At 53.5% G+C, this 22828-nt stretch overlaps 1 protein-coding gene and 1 long non-coding RNA gene across 13 annotated transcripts in view; one reads left to right on the plus strand and one right to left on the minus strand.

Annotated features, from left to right (window-relative positions):
- MCF2L (MCF.2 cell line derived transforming sequence like) overlaps positions 1-22828 on the minus strand; it is a 195612-nt gene that overhangs the window by 123789 nt on the left and 48995 nt on the right. For 5 of the 12 annotated variants that reach the window (XR_004428947.1, XM_033177183.1, XM_033177180.1 and 2 more), the window contains exon 1: positions 5344-5982. The exons of 3 other annotated variants lie outside the window; for them this stretch is intronic. Coding sequence is in view for 6 of the 9 variants with exons in the window: in XM_033177183.1 (XP_033033074.1) it covers positions 5344-5701 (358 nt within the window). In the remaining 3 variants the exon portion in view is untranslated. Of the gene's footprint in view, positions 1-4625; positions 5165-5343; positions 5983-8861; positions 8977-22828 lie in introns of those variants that run through there. 4 more of the 12 variants (XM_033177189.1, XM_033177187.1, XM_033177192.1 and 1 more) reach the window with 4 other exon arrangements.
- On the plus strand, positions 10691-16552 carry LOC117063487. Its single transcript, XR_004428949.1, has 3 exons — positions 10691-11534; positions 12157-12348; positions 13946-16552. It is a non-coding gene; the product is annotated as an uncharacterized LOC117063487 (long non-coding RNA).

Raw genomic sequence — 22828 nt, forward strand, 5'->3', positions numbered from 1 at the left:
GTCTCAATCCCTCTCCTGCCGTTTCAGGGACACACCAGCCTCGCACACTCCAAGGGCTTCCCAATCCCGTAACACAAACACTGTCACGGTGCCATCCTCAGCTGTGTTACTGGAGCCCCAGCAGACCAAGACCCTGGTCTCAATCCCTCTCCTGCCGTTTCAGGGACACACCAGCCTCGCACACTCCAAGGGCTTCCCAATCCCGTAACACAAACACTGTCACGGTGCCATCCTCAGCTGTGTTACTGGAGCCCCAGCAGACCAAGACCCTGGTCTCAATCCCTCTCCTGCCGTTTCAGGGACACACCAGCCTCGCACACTCCAAGGGCTTCCCAATCCCGTAACACAAACACTGTCACGGTGCCATCCTCAGCTGTGTGTCACGTGGCCATGAGAGAGAGAGGGCTCCATGCCACAGCAGGCAGATACCGGCGGGGACGCCAATCTTGAGGGTTTGCTGGCCGGGAGTATCAGAAAACGAGGCAAGTCTACTTCCTATGTTTCCTTTTTCCAAAATTGATCACCGCGATTTTGCTTCAGGTGAGCTTCTCATAACCTTGGGGCAACTTGGAGGCTTCATGACTGAGGGGAACAAACTGTTTCCTCTGCTCTCACCCTGCAACAGTCAACACAGAAGACTTCCATGGCCCCCAGACACCAAGAAGTGTGTGGGGTCTCTCCGCACCACAGGCAACCAATCAATTCTGCAGCAGATGCCAGGCAGGTGACCCAGTTCAATTCTGACGCCTTCTACCTAGAGACAGCGTCAGACCAGCAGGGTGAGGGCTCAGACCTCCCACTTCCCATGCCAACCACAGGCCCCAGTTGTGACCTGTGCTTCTGCCCAGCCGGCTACACATCAGGGGTCCCACGACCCCTCCTTGGGTTGGGTTAATTTGCGGGAGCAGCTCACAGAACTTGGGGAAGCACTTAGTTACATTTTCTGGTTTAATATAAAGGACGTCACAAAGGATACAGATGAAGAGTGGCACAGGGTGAGGCACGCGGGAGGGTGTGACACTTCCAAGCCCACCCAGGTCGCCACCCTCCAGGAACTTCCTTGCACTCAGCCTCGGGCAGCTGCCCGAGCCAAGTCCTTTGGATTTCCATGGAAGCTTCCTTATGTAGGCATCATCCATCCATCCATCCACCCACCCATCTACCCATCTACCCATCCATCCATCCATCCATCCACCCACCCACACATCCACTCATCCACCCCTACATTCATCCACCAACCCATCCATCCATCCACCCACCCACCCATCTACCCATCCATCCATCCATCCATCCACCCACCCACCCACCCACCCACACATCCACTTATCCACCCCTACATTCATCCACCAACCCATCCATCCATCCACCCACCCACCCATCTACCCATCCATCCATCCATCCATCCACCCACCCACCCATCTACCCATCCATCCATCCATCCATCCACCCACACATCCACTCATCCACCCCTACATTCATCCACCAACCCATCCATCCATCCACCCACCCACCCATCTACCCATCCATCCATCCATCCATCCACCCATCTACCCATCTACCCATCCATCCATCCATCCATCCATCCACCCACCCACACATCCACTCATCCACCCCTACATTCATCCACCAACCCATCCATCCATCCATCCACCCACCCACCCATCTACCCATCCATCCATCCATCCATCCACCCACCCACCCATCTACTCATCCATCCATCCATCCATCCACCCACACATCCACTCATCCACCCCTACATTCATCCACCAACCCATCCATCCATCCACCCACCCACCCATCTACCCATCCATCCATCCATCCATCCACCCACCCACCCACACATCCACTCATCCATCCCTACCATTCATCCACCAACCCATCCATCCATCCACCCACCCACCCATCTACCCATCCATCCATCCATCCATCCATCCACTCATTTATCCATGCATTATCCATCTATCATCATCTGTCTATGACAAGAGTTAGTATGAGATCAACTAATGGAAAAGGTGAGGCTAGGTTTAAAGATTTTTCTACTACAGCAGTTCCCCAAGTTTGATTCCTGAAGAACTTCATCAAGAACTTAAAAAATGTCAGTTCTCAGACCCTACCCTAGACTTACTGAATCAGAAACTCTGAGGGTGGGCCCAGCAGCCTGTGCTTTAACAAGCTCCCCAGGTGATGCAGATACATGCTCTAGCTGGAGGACCACTGTTCTGTTTCATCAAATGCTTACATCAACTAGAGCCATAGCATTGCTCCCTCGAATGTCTTCTACCTTTTCACCAATTACCAAAATTCCAAAGAGAAAACAAAAACAGATGAAAACGAGCCCTATCACATAGAAGGGGGGCCAAGGGGAAGTTGCCACTGGAAAGTGCCCCGGCCTTGTTACTAAAGATCAGGTTTAGAAGAGTATATAAAACGTCAGTTCTCAAGATCAAAGGCTACAGGTTCACAGACCATATGGACAGCACACATTATCCTCCTTTACATGCAGATTAGCCTAGACAATGAAGGTTCTAGGTGACAGAAGAAATGCATAAATCTGAAATTAAAACACAGCAGCAGCATGTCCTGGACAGCAGCAAAGATAAAATGCTTGTGGGCTTGGAGTGAATCTACAGAGGGTGAGGCTCTGTGCAGCTGAATGAGACAGCTGCTCTAAGGCCAGCCGCTGTACGCAATCCCTCAGCTGTGACCTGGCCCCACCACTGCCCTGAGGACCTACGCCAGCTGCCACATCAGTGTCCTGTTGCCATCAGCTCTTACCTGGCACGGACCCTAGCATGACCCCAGAAGGAGAAGCAGCTCCATGACCCCGAGCTGAAAGGTGTTTGGCTGCAGGTGGGGAACTCTCCTGAGGAAGTGCTTGGAATTTAAACCCGAGGTGGGGATCAGGTTTACCTTGACCTTCACCCCTACCAGAGAATGTGCACCACACACACCCCTACACTCTGTGGTAGCGTCATGTCAATATCGCACCACACACCCCCCTCATGATGGTTTTACAGCCTCTCAACCTAATAACTTGCCTCCACTGAGTGGTACCTTACACACAGCGTAAGCAGAAAATGGGTTTGGGCTGAAGGAAGAGGCCAGTGTTAATGGGTGGTAAGTGGAGTGTGATGCAGGGTCACCTCCCCTAACTAAACACTGCAGGGTGCTCATAACCGAAGATATCTGGTAAGCTGGATTTGAAAGTCCTAGCGAAGCATGCAATTATCAGTAATGCAGATGTGTGGGAGGACGCACATCTTACTGCCTGTTCCAGATGAGACGGCCCACACCGAGAGTCTGGCTCGCAGGACATTCAGCGAGCGGCCAGTGTCACTGCTGCTCTTCTGAGATGGCCTTTTTACAATTAAAAATGCGCACATGTCTCTCAGAGCTCATGAAGAAACCCCAATCCCTAAAAATCTGGGGAATGACATCACCCTCTGGAGCGGTTCCCACTTTGTGATTCCGACATCGAGCCACACGCAGAGGCACGCAGAGCAAGGAGACGCTTTCTCCTCCACCCCCGCAGCCGATCGGAAGCCTCCCTGTGAACCTGGCACCCACACAGCCCTTCGCCGTACTCAAACCCTGCAAACCCTGCACGGAAAAGCTCCACTCAAGCCTCAGAAAGAGCTGATCCTCTAAGAATCAGAGAGCAGACGGCATGAAAATGGTTTTATTTTCTTTCGACCCATATACAATAAATCCAGCAGCTTTGATCACAAAACCCCCATTAAAAACATCTTGATTAGACCAACCCATACGATGGTGCTTATGCTGATTTAATCACTGGTTCGCTCTCAAAATCCATCGGGGTAGGTAGAGAAAGACAGAGAACCACACCCAAACCAAGCAACCGACATTTTAATCTCCCAGGCAAGTACTAGTTAGACAACTAGTAATGGCATATATGACATAACATATGGCAACATCAGGCAAAACACTTGGCAACTTACTTTTAATGATATATCATTATTTCCTCTTCATTTCAAGGAAAACTAGTTAAGGATGCCTGTCCCTTCTGCATAACACAGCCTGAGAACTCAGATGCGACTGCCTGAAAGCCAGGGCCAGATGCAAGCTGTCAGCCCAGTCTCTGCTTACACCGAAAACAATCGATCTGAACTGCTCTTCAAAGCTTATTGGAAGTAATATTTCGATTAATACTGAAAATGAACGTCCAGGCCACTCTTTACCCATACCGTCTCACACATTTGTCTGAGGTTTAAATTGCATTTAATGAAGAAAAGAACCACCTGATTAGTCCAGGTTTTTTCCTCCTCAAAATGAGCTTCCAGGTAGCTTCACTATCCCCACCCCTGGCTCTGAAATCCCAAGCTCTGAAAGCCCTTGGCTCAGATCATTGTCAATTTGCAAGCACTTGTGCATTCTCCATTGCGAGGGCTGCGGACCGGCAGGTTGATGGGCAGATTTCAGACACACAAATGGCTCCGCATGCAGACCCAGCATCCCTGAGAGAGCCCGTGACACCAACGTGCAGTCATTTTAACTATCCGGGGCAGCATGCGATCGCCGACAGCCTCTGAAAACACACCAGCTACCAACCAATGCCCCCCATGTCTCAGCTACCACCGCTAGAAAGGAACACGAGGGCGGCTTACAAACATCAGACGCATTTCCCCACAATCCAGCCCACGATGTCAAGCTTAAGCACAGATCACTGACGGCCAGCAGCTCCTCCTACCCGTGTGCTTGGAAACCGCATTTAATCTCTGCACCATTTCTTCCAGGGCCATCTCTTCAGTCCTCAGCCAAAACCTCATCCTCCGACACAACAAAAATGATGCTGGCAGATCCGCTTCCTCCGCACGGGGGGCGCCTGCGGGTGGGGCCGTGCGAGTGGGGAGGGGGCGCGGCAGAGGCGGGGAGGGGGCCACGGCAGCGCTTTCAGCCTGGAGCCACCGCCTCCCTGCCCGGGATTGGTTCCGCGCCACCGGGAGGGGGGCGCGCGCTGCGCCGCGGGGGGCGGGGGGCGGCTCGGCGGAAGCGGAAGCGGCGCGCGCCCGCCCCGGCGTGTCACCACCGCGGGTCACCTGGGAGTCCTGTGAGTGCACCACCGAGGTCACCTGGAAGCCCCGCGGGTCACCGCCGCGGTCACCTGGGAGCCCTGTGAGGGTATCACACAGGTCACCTGGAAATTCGTGTCACCGCCGAGGTCCCCTGGGAGCCCCGCGGGTGCCGCACAAGTGCCCCTGCCCCTCCCCCCGGTTCCGGGTCTCCACACTCTCCCGGTTTGCGGGCAGCCGCGCGGAGCCGCGAGTGGACCGAGCGAGTGCAGCTGCCTCCGCGGGGCCGCGCCCGGCCGCCGCCTCCCTTTACCTCCGGCCGCCCCGCGGCAGGTGCAGAAGCTGCAGAGGCCGCAGCAGCCGAGCGCGCCCCCTCCGCGTGGCCGCATGCCACCCGCGCCGCGCCCAGGTAAGCAGGTCCGCGGGTCGCTGGGTCCATGCGTGGGTCCGTGGCTGGCCGGAGATGGACCAGCCCCTTCCCGCAGGGGCATCGCCTGCCCAAGGTCGCAGGACCCGGTGTAGGAAGCGCGCACTGCAGGCACGGGACTCTCCACCCTCGCCATGGTTGGCACCAGGCCACACTGTGCACTTGACACCCGCAGCGTCCTGGCTGCCACCTGCAGATTCCAGCTCGTGTCTATGCAGGGCCATGGCTGCCACCACAGGGCCATGTGCAAGAAACTCTCTGAGCTCTCCTCACCCAAAACCGCGGCTATCCTCTTGTGGTTTGGTATTACAGGTAACGTGCCCTTCCTTAAAGAAACAGTATTTCAGGCCTGTAGTCCCAGCTACTCCGGAGGCCGAGGCAGAGGCAGGAGGATCATTTGAGTTCAGAAGTTTGAGTCTGGGCAATGTAGCAAGACCCCACCCCAACCCCACTCCCCCACCAGTTAAAAAAAGGGAGAGAGAATTCCAGCAGGAAAAAGTACGCTTTTCCATGAATGGTTTGGGAATTCAAGCGTTAAATGGCTGAGGTTTGAACTACAGCTCATGCCAATAACATGTGCACATGCACCAGCATTCCAGCGTCCAACAGAGCATGCGTGCATCATTCCAGTATCCAGCAACAATGCACCAGCAGTCCAGTGTGCAACAGAGCATGCGCGCACCATTCCAGCATCCGGCAACAATGCACCGGTAGTCCAGTGTGCAACAGAGCATGCGCGCACCATTCCAGCATCCAGCAACAATGCACCAGCATTCCAATGTGCAACAGAGCATGCGCGCACCATTCCAGCATCCGGCAACAATGCACCAGCATTCCAGTGTCCAACAGAACATGCGCGCACCATTCCAGCATCCGGCAACAATGCACTGGTAGTCCAGTGTGCAACAGAACATGCGCGCACCATTCCAGCATCCGGCAACAATGCACCGGTAGTCCAGTGTCCAACAGAGCATGCGCGCACCATTCCAGCATCCGGCAACAATGCACCGGTAGTCCAGTGTCCAACAGAGCATGCACGCACCATTCCAGTATCCGGCAACAATGCACCAGCATTCCAGTGTCCAACAGAACATGCGCGCACCATTCCAACATCCGGCAACAATGCACCAGTAGTCCAGTGTCCAACAGAGCATGCCTGCACCATTCCAGCATCCAGCAACAATGCACCAGTAGTCCAGTGTCCAACAGAGCATGCGTGCACCATTCCAGCATCCGGCAACATGTGTGTCCCCCAACATCCCGCTGTCCAGTGGCACATGTGCGCCTGGACATTCCAGTGTGGTGACCTTTCAGGCATGGAGCGAGGCCAAAGGGATTAAAAAAATGAAGGTGACACAGTACTTCCCCTTATAGCTCCCACAGGTCTAGATAGGCCAGACAGATCTGGAAATAAATAATTCATAATAAAAAATAATTACAGAATAAGAAGTACAACCACCACAGATAGGAAGTACTGAGTAAATCTGTAAGAAATGGCTGCTTTGTTTTTGTTTTTGTTTAACATGAGAAACGTATTGAGTATCAGCAGTTTCACTTGGTTCTATAGAATCTCTTTGGAGCCCAGTGAAAGGAGGACTCTGGAAAGGCCTCGGTGTGGATGGGAGCCTCTCCCTGTGTGGACAAGCATCCCCCGGGCTGCCCAGAGCTGAAGCAACCCCACTGTGCCTACGCCTGCACAATTGCTACCTCCTGTCTATACATGATCTCCAAAAAGTGCCCTCAAATGGGTCTGCTCCTAACTCATTCCCTGTCAGTTCAAGGAAACGTCACCACTCCCCATCCCCCACCCCCCACCCCAACCCTGCCCCTCCAGCTTCAGGGAAAGCCTGTCATCAGGCAGAAGGGTCCTGAAATGCAGGCCCTGCCCTTTCCACTAGTCTAAGGCAAAACACCCTCCCTGGTCCTCAGCCCACACGGCCCCAGGCCACACTCCCTGAGCACTTGCCCTCTTCCCCCGGTGCCAGGCAGGTGCCTTCCAGCCTACCCAGCCTTGGGCTGTGTCAGGATCTACCAAGGGCTTGTTAAGCTCACACGGCTGGGCTCTGATGGCTCCTTGCTGATCCAGGAGGTCTGGGGTGGGGCCTGAGGATGTGCATTTCTAGCAAAATTCCCTGGGATGCTGAATGTGCTGGTCCACATTTTGAGAACCACTGCTGAAATCTGTTGCATCTTTTTTTTTTTTTTTTTTTTGAGGCGGAGTCTCGCTCTGTCTCCCGGGCTGGAGTGCAGTGGCCGGATCTCAGCTCACTGCAAGCTCCGCCTCCCGGGTTCCCGCCATTCTCCTGCCTCAGCCTCCCGAGTAGCTGGGACTACAGGCGCCCGCCGCCTCGCCCGGCTAGTTTTTGTATTTTTAGTAGAGACGGGGTTTCACCGTGTTAGCCAGGATGGTCTCGATCTCCTGACCTCGTGATCCGCCCGTCTCGGCCTCCCAAAGTGCTGGGATGACAGGCTTGAGCCACCACGCCCGGCCAATCTGTTGCATCTTAAAAGCAAGATGGAAGGAAAGGGTCACAATCTCTGGCCCATCCTGCTTCTCTGATCTCCCTCTTCACCCCTTGGGCATTTCCACACATGCTACTGGCTGCTTTCCTCAACCCTGTGCCATCCACTCTTTCCCCTGGCCAACATCCTCGAGCTGGCACCATGTCATGTTGGGGTACCAGGGTGGAGACCCTTGGTCTCTGTGGCCATTGACTTTATTACTTGCCAACTTGGCTGGGCCACCATGCCCAGATATTGGGTCAACTGCTATGTTAGATGTCTCTGTGAGGCTATGTTTAGATGAGATTGGCACTTATGTCAGTAGGCTGAGTAAAGCGTGTGACATAATGTGGGTGGGCCTCACCCAATCCATCAAGGGCCTTGAGAGAAAAAGACAGAGGTTCCCTGAGGAAGAGGGAGCTCTGCCCCCAGACGGCCTGGACTGCAACCCAACTCTCCCCAGTCCCCGGCTGCCCCTGGCCTGCGGATTCTGGACCTTCCAACACCCACAATTTCAGGAGCTGATTTGTTAAACTAAGTCTCTCTTTCTCTCTAGCTCTGTCAAGTCTTTATTCTGCCTCAAATTATAGCACAAATGATGCCATCTTTCCATAAAAATCATGTAACTCTTGCCTAAAGAACGACTGTCACCATTCCACCTGGCATTAGGGAGCACTGGGCACTCTAGGCACCTGCCAGATGCTTCCCACGCTGTAAACTATTGGTCTTCACAGAGAGCTGGGAAAAGGCCCTGTTTTTAGCATTTTACAGAATATGCAGAGAGGTTCAGCGACTTGCCCCAGGCCACACAGGGGCACAAAGATGCAGACCTGTGGTGTCTGTCGTGTTGCAAGGGGAATGGCATCCACAAAGTTCCCGGCAGATAGACCCAGGACACTTACGTAAGGTCCCAAGCCGTGTGTCCCAAGGGACGGCTTTCTTTCCATCCCTGGCTCGGTGTCTCTCCCAGGAACCAGAGGCGCTCCAGGAGGGAGGCTGAAGGTAACGCGACACCTGGATACCAAACATCCTCATAGCGACCGACCTTTCTGGATGATCAGCCACAAAGCGGAGGTGAGAACTGGCAGCTGGAGCAGGCAGGGCCAGGCTCCCAGAGCCAACCCCAAGGCTAGGGGAGCAGGGCTATGGAGGGGCACAGTGGCCCCGGCCACAGAAGGGAAGGCATAGGTGTTTTCTGCACAGCCTCACTCCACGTCTTGGGAGGGGAATCAGAGAGGGTGGAGACTGGAAAAGGACTGTGAGGAAATTCACAAGCTTATCCTGACTGGGAGAGCCCGGCGGGATAGCACCCAGCATGTCAGGGACGCACTGAAGCCGTGGCCCCAGAAATCTAGAAACGAACCCTCAATTCCGGACAACCAGGGCTGGCTCTGAGGTGCAGCACTGAGCAAGGCTGGTGGCTCCTGCCCGCCCAGAGCTCACGCTGCAGCAGAGGTGACGTGGCACCTGGGTATGTGATGGCCTCCATGTGGTGACGGGAGGGCACCTGCTGCACCTCTCCCTCGGGGGCCAGTGTGACATGTGAACAGGTCCCTGTGTCCCAGCAGTGAGCAGGTCCTGGTCCATACACAGACGACTGAGGACTGCACTTCTGAAGTGGGGGACAGGGAGGGGAGGGGCAGGAGAGGAAGGAAGAGGAGGAGCTGCTGGACTTCTGACTTTTTTGTACCTTTGCAGGGCAAGGAAGTCTGGAATTCACATTAACATAAACTATAAATGCAGAATCAGTTGATAAGGACAGTTAGTGAGGAGATGGTCTTTTGGGGATAAAATCTGGCAGGATTGCTGACCTGGACTCCATCATCTAAAGTTCTCACACACAAATGACCATGACGTTTTGATGCATAAAACAAGTAACTTAATATGTATTTTTGTCTGACTACAAAATCATTGCATTCACTTTGGAAAACACAGAAAATAAAAACAAAATACACTTTAACAGCATCACCTAGAGGTCTTTTTATCCTTCTGATGCCTTTTTATACAAAACTGTAACATCAATGTATATTCTTTGTAACAAATTTTTCACTCAAACGTTTTCTCATGATGCTACTCGTCCGCATGATTTTAAGTAGCTGGGTGAATATTTCCTGGGATGTGTGTTTCAAATTTTAATCAGGTTTTCTAGTGATTCTTGGCTGTCATAAACACTGGCAAAGAAACACACAGGCAAATCCTTTTCTCCCATCTGATTGTTTCTCTGGGTTAATGTCCTACAAGTAGAGGTACAGGCCAAAGGGTATGGCTATTTTAAAGTTTCCGAAATCCGTACATGAGTTTTATATGTGCATGTTATGGTAACATGCATCCACGCGAGCAGACACAGGGCGCTGTGGGATTCTGCACCTTGTTCCTTGGCAGGGGGTCCCTGTCACAGGGAGCATCATGATGGGCTCACGCCATCCTGGGGGCAGCCTGGGTACTGCTTGGATGGGTTTGTTTGGTTAAAAAATAAAAGGCAAACTCACTTTAGCTAGAGACCATTTGCCTGCATGGTGGGGAGAGCTGCTCCTGAGGCAAGAACCACAGCTCAAAGCTTGACATCAGTGTGGGCAACTGTAGAACCTGGGGCGCCGGGGCCGCCTCAAGGGAATCTCAAGAGTCGCCGCCGTGGGCAGGGGCCATCCGAGATGGGCTATGCACTGCCCCAGCTGGGACCCTCCGCCCCCCGCAACCCTGCGCTGAGGTGCACTGCAAGTGGACACCGTCTCCTCCCAGACAGCCTGGTTAACCCAACCTCTCTCAGTTACATCAAATGTGTCAGATCCCCATCCACAACCCTTCCAGTGGGGGCTGCAGGCCAAGCCTCTGTGAGTCCCCTGCGTCCCTGGGGTGGAATCCCTGGGGCCTGGAGCAAGCGGGTGGTTGGTGTGGCTGTGCACACCGGAGCCAGTGGAGGAGCCGCCCTGCCCCTGCCAGCTTCTGGGGAGCCAGCACCCTTGACTGTGGCCCGATCCAGCTGCGAGCCTGTCTCCTCGTATCTCTCCCCATCTTCCATGGACGCCAGTGGCTGGATTATGGTTCCTACTCCAGGGCGACTCCATCTGAGCTTATGCATCTGCAGAGGCAGCGGCCCCACCTCCACAAGGCCACACAGGCACTGGGGGTCAGAACTCAACACATCGTTTCAGGGACGCAATTCTACCCACAATAGCAGGACAGGCTACGGAGCAGCCACATGCATAACTGGCCGTAGACACGGGTGCAGGGAGGTGAGTGGCGAGGGTCCTTGCTGACCGACCTGAGGTTCCACCTGGTGCCTATCCCGTCCCCACACAAGTCATTCCCTCCTAGCCATGCCCTGCTGTGGAGTCCTGAGCAGAGAGCTCTGAGGAGCTGTGGAGGCTCAGTGACCCTTGCCCCGCTCTGATGCCAGGCCCCAGAATCCTGGCCAGAGGAGCACACTCAGACCCTGTTGGATGAGGAGCAGGAATCTGCTGCATAGAGAAAGAGTTCCTTCAAAAGCAACTTTAGATTCCACGAGACGTGCCTGGGCCCCAGGTTGGCAGGAGGACGTGAAAAGACAGCAGCATTCCCTGCTGAGAGTGGCAGAAGTAGGTGGGAGCTATGGACCCTTTCAGAGGGGATGTCCGTGCCCAGGGCAAAGCTGAGTCAGGCATGAGAGAAGGCTGCCATGACAGATCTGGCACCAGCCTGAAATATTCCAGAACGCCTTCGTCCACCTCCCAGAGCTCCAGGGCCAGACAGATTCTCACTCGCAGGCCCCACCCCTTCAAACATCTTTTAGCTGCTCAGAGAGGGGAAGCACACCCTGCCTCGGGACAGGCCAGATGCTTGGTGAGAAGTGGGTACTAATGGGATTCTTCTTGGAAGAGCCAAAAATGAAGGCAAAGATGCCTAGATTCTGGGTTCAGCAAATTACTGTGCGTTGAAGGCATCAGCTCCCTGGGGGGTTCCCCTCCCACCTGTACCCTGGAGAAAGAGGCAGAGCCTGTGCACAGCGCGGGCTCCTTCCTCATACCCTCTCTCAGGAGGGTTTGGGGCCTTCCCTCCCAGAGTCTGGGGGGAGGTCTTGGGAGAACAGCTTAGCAGCTGGGGCCTTCAGGGGTTTTGCTCCAGAGTTAGGGCTGTGCTTTGCCCAGTAGCCCCGAGCTGAAGGAGAGGGAGTGCCTGATTGCTGCAGTCTGGCCAAGAAGGGTCTGTCCATGCTGTCAGGTGTGAAGGCTGCACTGGCCAGGGACCAGGCCTGGGCACCAGGGATGTGGCCACCAACTGGGTCAGCTAGAGGTGAGGCCCACCCCCATGGCCAGCTCCTCACAGTACAGCAGGCCTGGCCAACACCACACGGGGACCGCAACCCACCCGCACATGCAGGCCTCCGAGGAGACAGCACAGCCTCACTAGACGGTAAGTCCACATGTGTGTTTGTATATGTGTGTGCATGTGTGTGAACATATCCGTGTGTACATGTGTGTATGTGCATGTGCCTGTGTGTGTGCATGCATGTGTGTGAGCATCCGTGCCTACACATGTGAGCATGTCTACATGCAAGTGTGTGTGCATGTGTGAGCGTGACTGTGCATGCGTACGTGTGTGAGCATGTTTGTGCGTGCGTGTGTGTGCATCTGTGCATGCACAGGTGTGAGCATGTCTGCATGAAAGTGTGTGTGTGCATGTCTGTGCATGTGTGTGTGCATGCCTGGGTGTGAGCCTGTGTGAGCGTGTTTGTGTGTGCATATGTGTGTGCATGTCCCCTTGCTGTGCAACGGAGAAGCTGGCACAGGGCAGAAACTGGAGGAGGTAGGTGAGTGAGGAGCACAGCGGGAGGGCGAGGGTGAGGGTGAATGAGCGGCCTCTCATGGTCACCGCAAGGCAGGAGGCCCCTCTGATTCTGGACCCCAGCAGGCCATCCATCAGTGGCCTCTCCTGGGCTGGGGCGAGGACTCAGTGTCACAGGAAGCACCTTTTGGAAAGACCTGAACTAGAAGGACAGAGGGGCTCACTGAGGGTGACCACAGCTCCCAGGAAGTAACAGTGGGGATGCCCTTAACAGCCCAGCTGTATGTGTGACCACGGATATGGGAAGGAGGGCCGCAGGTCCCGGCCAGGCCGTGGCAGGAAGGGCCTCAGGAGGGGTGGGCGCTGGCCTGGGCCTTGGACCCCACACCAAGCCCACAGCAGCAGGAAGGGAATGGCAGACCTGGGAAAGTCATCCTGGACTATCCAGGAGATCCAGGGTCATCCCAGGATCCTTCCAGCAGGGCAGCGGGAGGCTCAGGCAGGGAGGAGATGTGAGGATGGATGCAGGGGTCTGAGTGGTGCGGCCATGAGCCCAGGAATGCGGGCAGCACCTGGGGCTGGAGAGGGCAAGGAAAGGATTCTCCTTGGAGCCTCCAGCAGGGACTAGCCCTGCTCACACCTTGGTGTTAGAACTTCTGGCCTCCAGAGCTATAGACCATGAATGTGTGTGGTTAGCCACTGTTCGCGGTGATCTGTCAATTGCAATAGGAAACTGACACAGTCCTGGACACTGAAACCCCAAAGCCTCCCTTCCCCAGAACGATGGCCTATGCCGCCGCCTCGGAGAGAAACTCCAGCATCCATCACACCCACGTTTCAATGAAACAACCAGAATGAGCAGGCGACAAGGCAGTCTGCTGGGGTTTAATGTGTCCCCCAAAGGTCATGTGTGGGAAACCTCACCCCCAATGCCGCCGTGTTGGGACGTGGGGCCTAAGAAGAGGTGACCAGGTCTGAGGACCCTGCCCTCGTGACTGGACAAGTGCTGTTTTAGTTTTGAGAGCAAGCTGGGCCCCCGCTCGGGCTCTCCACTCTCTTGCCTTCTCTGCTGTCTCGCCAGGTGATGCTGTCGCTCGGGAAGACACAGCTCAGGGGCCCTCACCAGATGCAGCTCCTCAATCTTGGGCTTCCAAGCCTCTAGGACCATGAGCCAAATAAATTTCCATTGTGTGTAAACTACCCAATCCGTGATACTCTGTTACAGCAGCAGAAAACAGACTAAGACGCAGCCCCTGAGGGCAGGCGTCCGGGACAGAAGGCCTCTGCCCTGAAGTTACTGAGGGACCTCGGTGACGCAGACACCTCGGCCCCAGCCCGATGCGTGAGGACAGAGGGCCTTCTCCACACCCGCAGGAGGGGCTGCTGCCATCACAGACAGAACAGGCTTCAGTGTGTCTACTGCGCATCTCCCACGATGGAGACATGCACGAGCATTCAGAAAGCCTCGTGAGCCTGTGTGCACTCCAAATATTCTAAATTCGGTTTCCAGCACCTATGCGTTGCTGCTGAGGACACACCACGCCAGGCCACCATGCAGCCTGGTTGCCGTGGGCGTGTGCTGCACGTGGGCTGCTACCAATAATTTGCTTTTGGGTTTCGACATCCCGCTTGCCAACAGATACTCCCCTCTGTCGATGCTGGGGGATGAGCTGTTCCCTCTAATAGGGAGAAAATCTAACCTAGAGTTGAAACCCATGGAAACACGGAGAATACCTTTGAACAGCTCAGACCTAGACAGCCGTGGACAGGATCCTCTGTCCTATTGTTCTGTGAGCTGCCGGCAGTTTTCCCCCCAGGATGACCCACCTCCCTCACTGGAGGAACAAAGCACACTATGTTCTCGAGAAGGAACAGCTTCCCAGAGAGAGGAAACCCCTAAATACCGAGGCCGTGCCAGAGAGTAAGGAGAACACACTTGTTCTGAAACAAAGGACCCACTGAAGTCACACCATGTCCGAGAAATTCTCGATGAGAGCTCCAGATGGCAGGATGTATAATATAAATATAACTGACACGCCAACTGCTGGGGCCGGAGTGGAGAGACTCGGAGGACGGGGTGGTGAGGGAGAACGTTATGAGGGTGATCCCAGCACAATTCATTAAATTCTTTCTAAAAGAAAAACTAGAGGAAAAAAGCATAAGGTATGTCTTGAACAAGCAGAATTGGTAAAAACAAGACTTTAAAAATTAAACTAGAACTTTTCAGATAAAAACCTCCAGGTTAACATTTATCCACAGTACCACAGTCATTTGGGATGTGACGCTCATTCTGTGCGTAAGGAAGTTTCTGGAAGAGGCATAGCAGCCACAGGAGGCCTCTGCTTTTCCTGCGGGACCCGGGTGCTCTGTGGGTGGAGGTGCAGCCGTCCTCCCACCCTGGCTTTGCTTTCACAGCAGCTGCTATATTCATGGCTCTCCCACGATCCATCCAGACCCTGCGCGAGAGGGTCTCAAAGTCACCTTAAGCCTCCAGGTGCTCTTAGCCCCAGGGCAGAACCTGGAATCCCACCAGGAGGTGCCTGGCACACATATCCCACATGTGAGCGGGGCTGAGGGCGTTCCAGGCCTGAGGAGCCCTGTGAGGAGAGGCCCCAGGGGTAATGAAGGCACAGGAAGTAAGAAACCCTAGGAGACAGCAAATGGTCCCTGCGGTCAGCCTGGGCGTGCGCCGGGCAGGTGGCCAGGAAGGAATGATGCATTTCACAGAAATGAGGAAGGTGAGTCAGGATGGAACCTTGTCTCGGGTGGGTCAGGGGTCAGTCTGCTGAGGCCGTCAGCCCAGCCACCCAGTCCGACCCTCGCCGGGGGCTGTGCGGGGGTCGTGTGGGTGTGGCTGATTAATACCTGCAGTCAGCTGGCTCCGAGGGGAGCATGTGCCCCTCCACAGTGGGCTGGGCCTCATTCAATCCCTGCATGGCCTTAAGAGAACAGGACAGGGTCCCCTGGAGAAGCGGACACCTGCCTGCAGACTGTCACATGGAAATCCCACCTGGGTCTCCAGCCTGTGTCTGTACTACTGAAGTCAGACACGCCAGCCGCACAATTGCGTAAGCCAGCCCATGATACGGCGCACACAGACGAACCATGCACGTCCACGCATCTCCTAAGGTTCTGCGTCTCTGAGAATGCGGCAGGCCTGGTCTCGAGAGCCCAGGAAGAGCTTAAAGTCTTTATTTGCTGCCACATGAGGCATCAAGGAAAGAGAAATACATCTACAAACTGGCATCTGAGGAAGACTGATGGTGATGGCTGGGGAATGTCCCAGTTAAAGGGAGTCAGAAGAGTTCGATGCTGAATGTGAAGAAATTTTAGGAAGATCTAACCAAGTTACTTTGCTTAGCTTCCCTTTGTGTATATACAACATTGATGGCAAAAATCTGAATAAGCCAAATAGAGCTCTTTGAGTATAAAATAAAAACTAAGTGATAAAATTATATTCACTTTCTTTGAGTTGCTCAAAGCATTATTCTAAATGAAATGTATATTAATTAACTGCACAAAAGTCATCCACCAAAGCAGAATTCCCACATTAGGATACACGTGGTGGAAGAAGAGACTACAAGGGTCACAGGTTAGCGGTAACTTAAGTTATAAAAGCCCATGAAAATGAGATATTGTAATAAAAACACACAGAAATATATGTAATACATAAACCACATTCTACTTCATGAACAAAGAAATCAATAAAACAAAAACCTGACTGGAATAAGACCTTGAAACAGCATGACTGGCCACGTCTATCTGGCGAGGAAGCGTGGCATGGAGTCCAGAGTGGAAGCTCCAGGACCTCGGGCCCTCATCTGCAAAACAAGGTTAAACCAGGGCGGTAAGATCCTAAATCTCCACCGTTCTATGTAGAAAGTGGGCCAAAAAGTCCAAAGCCTCTACAGTTCGGAGCCATCACAGCTGACTGCTGCTGACTGATGAGTACACATGTGAACTCCATTTCTGAAAATACTGCGTCCTCTAAAAGGAAACCGGGGCCCCGGAAAATGCTGAGCATTGACCGCCTGTGCTGCGATGGCATTTGTAAGCGCAGCCCCTGCTGAGCTGAGCGGACTGTCTGTGAGCAGCGGGGGCTGGTGGGGGAGGATTCTTCCATTCGTGCAGTTCAATTAGAGCTCTCCAGGGTCACATTAATAGATAATGCACCATTATCCTTTGCTCTCGGGGGCAGCCTGTAAACAAGGCTTTGCACACAAAATCACAAAGCCATCACAAGAACGACACGCAGTAGCCACCACTCCTCGCAGCCATGAGGTGGGCAGGAACACACATGTGCTTCTAACACAGGCACCCACGGCAGAATGTGACCAGATCTGGGTATCGAATGCCTTCCCAGCTGTAAGGACAAAGGCTTGGTCTACTCGGAGCTGATGAAATCCGGAGATGTCCTAGGAAATGCATGTAAAGTTTGATAGGAAAACCTTGTCGTGTGTCCTGATCAGGGGAGTTTAAGGAGTGTGAGATTGTAGACACAACAGGCCTGCATTCCCAGGAGACCTGGCCTCAAAGTGGACAACCGCGAGGCTGGGCCTGGATGCGCCTGGCAGGGAGTCACCTCTGTGGCCACCCTCACCGCAGCAGCAGCAGATGCTGCACCGTGCAGGTCTGCATCCGGCCACTGTCCCAGCAGCATGAGAGCTGCAGCCGCTGGCAGGGAGCTGTGCACCGTCCTCCAGTGTCCTCTGAAGACTCTGGCTCTTCATATCTGTGGGCCAGATGCTTGCAAACATTACCCGATTTTAACAATGAATTTTATAACTGTATCAGGGGTCCTGTTACACTATCAGTGGATCTCTTTAAACAGTGAGGTTTCAGAGTGTCATTACTACTTAATTCTCGGAATGGAATTTTCATGAGCCTTTTTCAGGCCGTATTTCTTGATGTTTTGGCTCTAAAAAGATGATCGGGGTATAGAACAAATGCAGGTTTTAAGTACGATATTTTTTAAAAGGTGTAACTTTTTTTTTTTTTTCAACCTGGATTTCTGGCAAAAGGAAGCTGCTGCATTGATATTTAGCTGCTCCCTTGACTCCAGGACCCTCCCGTCATCCCTGTGCCTGCACCCAGGCTTTGCAGCACAGACCGGCCTCTGTGGACCAGAGATGCCCTCCCAGGCCAGCCCCACAAGCACGGCTCTCGAGGCACAGCCCACGGCACGGCCTCCACGCAGTTTGCCATTTTGGCTCTTTGTTAATCATGCCTCCTGGGAAAAAAGAAAACTAAATCAATACTCTGACATCCAGGCTTGATTTCTACATTTCAAATACTGAAAGGAAACCACATGAAAAGCCAGAGGGAAGATTGCCTCTGGCCCCTGGGTGTGGCATCTGTCCTCTGGGACTAAATGCAGTGTCTAAATGCTGGCAACCTGAGCTGACGTTTATTCTCCAACGTTTCTGGGGATTTCCTGGGTATCTATATTTTAAAGGCACCCACATCCAGGATGTGTGTAGGTGGCCACTCTCTGACAGCAGACAAGCCCTTGATCCTAGCTTCCACACTCAAAGCTCGCAAAATGCTGAGCACAGGGGCTCTTTTGGGGAATGTAAACAGCCTCCAGCGCAGTCTGCCTTAAGGCAAAGGGGTTCAGAGTTTGGGTCCCAGAGTCACCTGCCTGGGTTCCAATCCTAGTTATCAGGGGGTGACTCTGAGGGAGTTACTCAATCTCTCTGCCTCAGTAGCCCCATCTGTAAAACAGGATCACAAAGTCCCCACCTTGTGGGTTATTTTGAGGATTAAATTCATATAATTGATTTGAACAGTAACCTGGCATGTGGTGAGCATTAAATAAATATCAGCCAATGCCACATTGTTCAGAGAATCAGAACCTGAATGCAAAAATGGGCCATGGAAATAGCCACACCCAATCAGAGACGTCAGGTGCAGCTCCCACGTCTCCGTTTGCCGGTAGCTTCCTGAGGGGCTGCTGGCAGAGACGTCAGGTGCAGCTCCCACGTCTCCGTTTGCTGGTAGCTTCCTGAGGGGCTGCTGGGAGCCTCTGGCTACTGCCTAAGAGACCCAGGACGGAGGGTTGGGTTCCACTCATCCTGCTCTGATGCAGGCTTGGGACATGTGAGGCCTCCTCTGTGTGAGACACTTCATGCTGGTGACCCAGCACTGAGCAATGGGATGGGGTCCCCATCTCACAAAGCCCCTCACTCCTCTCCTGCTGCCTCCGACAGCTTTCCCTCGGGTCCCTGAGTCCCCTGAGAGGCTATTCCTGGGACCAGGGTCCCGGCCATGTTGCCCATCACTCAGCAGAGCTCCGGAGGTCTGATGCATGCAAGCATCCATGTCACCAATGGCAAACCATCTACATTAAACTGTGGCTGTTGGATTCCACCATAGCGGGAACCTGCAGCCACAGCCATCATGACCAGCTCACCCTAAACAGCATGAGTTCCCATGGCTCCCGCAGGCCCCCCCGATGCTGGACTTGCTCCACAGATGACAGCAGGAAGGTGTAGCACATACAGCTCTAAATATTCAGGATTGCTTTTCTCTTTTCACAACAAAGCAGCAACTAGGAGAACCTGCTATTTACACAGCAACGTGCCAAGCTCCATAAAGAACACAAAAAGCACCCCAGGGGTTCTGGAGCAGCTGTTCTCCACCACGGGGCAGGTGACAGCCACTGGGGCTGAAAACACCCTGAACCCACCCAGGCCCCCTCAGGAGCCAGTCAGAGCCCGGTGGGAAGAGCCCACTGAGGGCCATGGCACAGAGGGAGGCTCGCTCCAAGCAAAGCAGTCATTCTAGGCAAACCCTCCTCTGGTCTCACCCTGTGGACTCCACGAAGTCTGAGGGATAGTGAAGTTAAATGAGGAAGGAGTGAGAATCACCGCGGGGCCTCCACCTCGCGATGAGAAGCAGCCTCAACAGCACGTCAGGACGCAGCCGGCAGGAGCCAGGGATGCTCCTCCTCGGGGTTTCAGGAAGGGGTGGTGGCCTCGGCCACTTTCCAGCCCCAGGAGGTGTCCTGGAGCAGGGAGGAGGCGTATGGGCAGGTGAGAAGGCTCAGGTGAGAAAGCCCAGGACAGTGCTTGGTGGGCAAAGCTGGGCACACTTTCTTTTCTCATGGGGTTTTGTGTGAGGCCCGGAAACAGGAGTTCCAGGGAGACAGAGCAGGCCCCAGGCTCCAGGCCACCTCCCCTCTCCTTATGTGACAAGACAAATGCGTAGCAAGCCCCAGGATGAGTGCACATTCCACAACGGCCTCACCTCACTTCGCAACATCGGGCACAAGATCAACAAACAAAATGACATTCTGAGGGTAGCGGTGCACAAGCCAAGCCCAGCATGCCACAGCGTTCTCCCAGCAGATAGTTCTTGCAGGGAAGTCGGCCACGTAGAGACCCTTTACCCAACCTAGACACTCATATGCGACCTGGAAACGTGCAGGGGGAGGAGAAGTGAGGCAGCGAGTGCTCACAGGTGGGGCCCTAGCAGCCTCCTCATCCTCCCAGCCTTTGCCCTCTGACCTAGCCCCTCCCAGGTGGCTGAACACTCCTGTCAGGCTGGGGTCTGGCTGGGGTCAGGCTCAGCCCCAGGTCTGTGCTTCCCCTGGGCAGGGAGGGCTCTGACGCAGGACCAAGGCAGGCCTGGCCTAAGGTGGCTGGGAACCCAGGTCAGCCAGCGGCCAGACACAACACAGACTGAACTGGTCTCCTGCCCAGGCCCCTAGAACCACTGGCCACAGGTGAAGTCTGCAGGCGGGATCTTTCCCACCCCTGCTTTCTGCCTGACCTTTGTTCCTGCCTCCGCAGAAGTAAATTACGTGGAACACAGCAGGCACTGCGGTCTTCGAGCTCCCACAACCCTTGGCAGATCTGTGGCTCCATGCACACCTGTTAGCGGGTTTTTGAGAGGGGAGTGGACACCATGTCAATTCAGCACCAGTGACCACCTCTCACCGAGGAGCCCGTCCTCGCAGCTGTGCTGTTGTCTGGGCCACGTTCCTCTGGGAGCTCCTTCAGTGAGAAGGGGGCCAGGCAACCCCACCCACCCTTTGTCCACAGGGGCTGGAGGAGGAGGACGCCAAGGCTGACACAGTTGTCAGATGGCCAGCGCTTCCCCACATTCCTACAGAAAAGCAGACCTGGAAATGTACCTTCCAGTTCACCAAAGACACACCAAGTAAATACTGATTCCAAAACAGGGCTCCAAGCAAGGGAAGCCTGTGTTTATTTAACTCTTGAAGTAAACAGAGGCCATTTCACTCTCTCCAGGAGGAGTGGGACCCAAGTCCAGTCCGCAGGACAGAGGATCCCCCAGAAGCAGCAGTCCTCGGGCCCACCCCATTTAGACCTTCTGAGAACCAGCCGCCCCCCGTATAAATACTCCATTCCCAAAATGGGCATTTAGTGTCCCCTGCTTTGTGGCTGATCACATGGGGTGCCCCGTGTCTTTGGCCAGTGGCTGTGACATTTTGGTGGAGAGGAAGCTGGAACAATGGACACCCTGGGACCATAAAACGCCAGGTTTTGGGAGCTTCAGCACAGTGGCGCCTGAGTGCTGACGCAAGCCATGATGCGTTCCTGCTCCACATGACTTCAGTCCCAAACAGCAAATGCTGGGGACATGCCAGTTTCTAGTTAGCTGGCATTCATTGCCTTGTTTAGAAATTTGCTAATAGTAATGCATTTACCCTTCATTTGATCACTTATTTTCAACTTTCAGATTCTCCCCACCAGATATCCACCAATATCCAAACAATCCACAGACTATTGAAAAGGTAAAGAGAAGGAAGGCAAAGTTATTCAGATTCTAAACACTTGGGGTCCTCATTTTGCCAAGAGGATCCAGTGACTGGTCTGTGGGAGACCCAAGCATTTGAAGAAAACGGAGATTCCTCCTTGCCTCTCCTTTAGAAGGAGGTGGTTGGCAGGAAATCGTGAGGCAGCAAGTTCACAATCACATTGGGATCCCCAGAAAACAAACCTCCCACTTGAGGCATCCCTGGGCCACCCACACCCACCTGGCTGGAGGGAGAGGTGGGGCTGTAAGTTCTCTGAACCTGAACCAGAGGAGGCTTCAGTCCAGGCTCACAGAGAGCAGGAGGGAGCCCAAAGCACAGTGTAGCCTGCTGCCTTCCACCTCCCTCTGCCCGGTTCTGCGTATTTGAACACACCTGATTCAACCTTAGAACTGTTATTTATTCAAGCCTTAACTGGGAGGCAGTGTTTCAAAGGCTCAACACCAAGGTCACTGAAATTGAATTAACCTACCCTGACATCTAATTTAAACTTTTAGATCTGGACCTGCAAATCCGAAGCAAATATTGATTTTAAGTCAGTCAAGGTCATAGTTCCCTAAAAGGAAAGCCCTTTTCCCTCTTCCCACTTCACATGATTCTACATATTAGTAAAGCCCTCGTCATGCAGTGCATATATGTGGGTTTGTCGACAGAGAGTGAATAGGTGTGAACTGATTTTTCTTGTTTAGATAACTGTAGGTTCACATGCAGTTGTGAGAAACAGTAAACGGAGACCTTGTGTACCATTTTCCTCCAGGGGTAGCATCCTGTCAAACTATATAGCACATGACTGCAGCCAGCATACTGACATGGATGCAGCCAGACCTGGACTGCCTCCACCCATAGGACCCTCTTGTGACCCCTCCTGGACACACCCTCATTCCTCCCAGACCACCCCTTGTCGACCGCCTGCAACCACTGAACCATTCTCCACAGCTACACTTTTGCCATTTCAAGAATGTTATGTAAACGGAATCATACAGTAATCTTTTGGCCTTTTTCACGCAGCATAATTCTCTGGAGAGTTCATTCAGGTTGTCACAGGTATCAATAGTTCATGGTGCGGACGTACAATTTAACATTTCACCCACCGAAAGACATTTGGGTTCTTTCCAGTTTTTGACTATGACAAATAAACAATATAAACATTCATATGCCTGTATTTATGTGAACATAAATTTTGATTTCTCTGGGATGAATTCCCAGGAGTGTAATCGCTGGGTCATATGAGAGTTGCGTCTTGTGTTTTAAAAGAAACTGCTAAATTGTTTCCAAAGTGGCTATACTATTTTACATTCCCACCAGCAACTTATGAGTCACCTAGTT

The sequence above is a fragment of the Trachypithecus francoisi genome, unplaced genomic scaffold, assembly GCF_009764315.1.
Source record: "Trachypithecus francoisi isolate TF-2019V2 unplaced genomic scaffold, Tfra_2.0 Lachesis_group18, whole genome shotgun sequence".
Classification (NCBI taxonomy): domain Eukaryota; kingdom Metazoa; phylum Chordata; class Mammalia; order Primates; family Cercopithecidae; genus Trachypithecus; species Trachypithecus francoisi.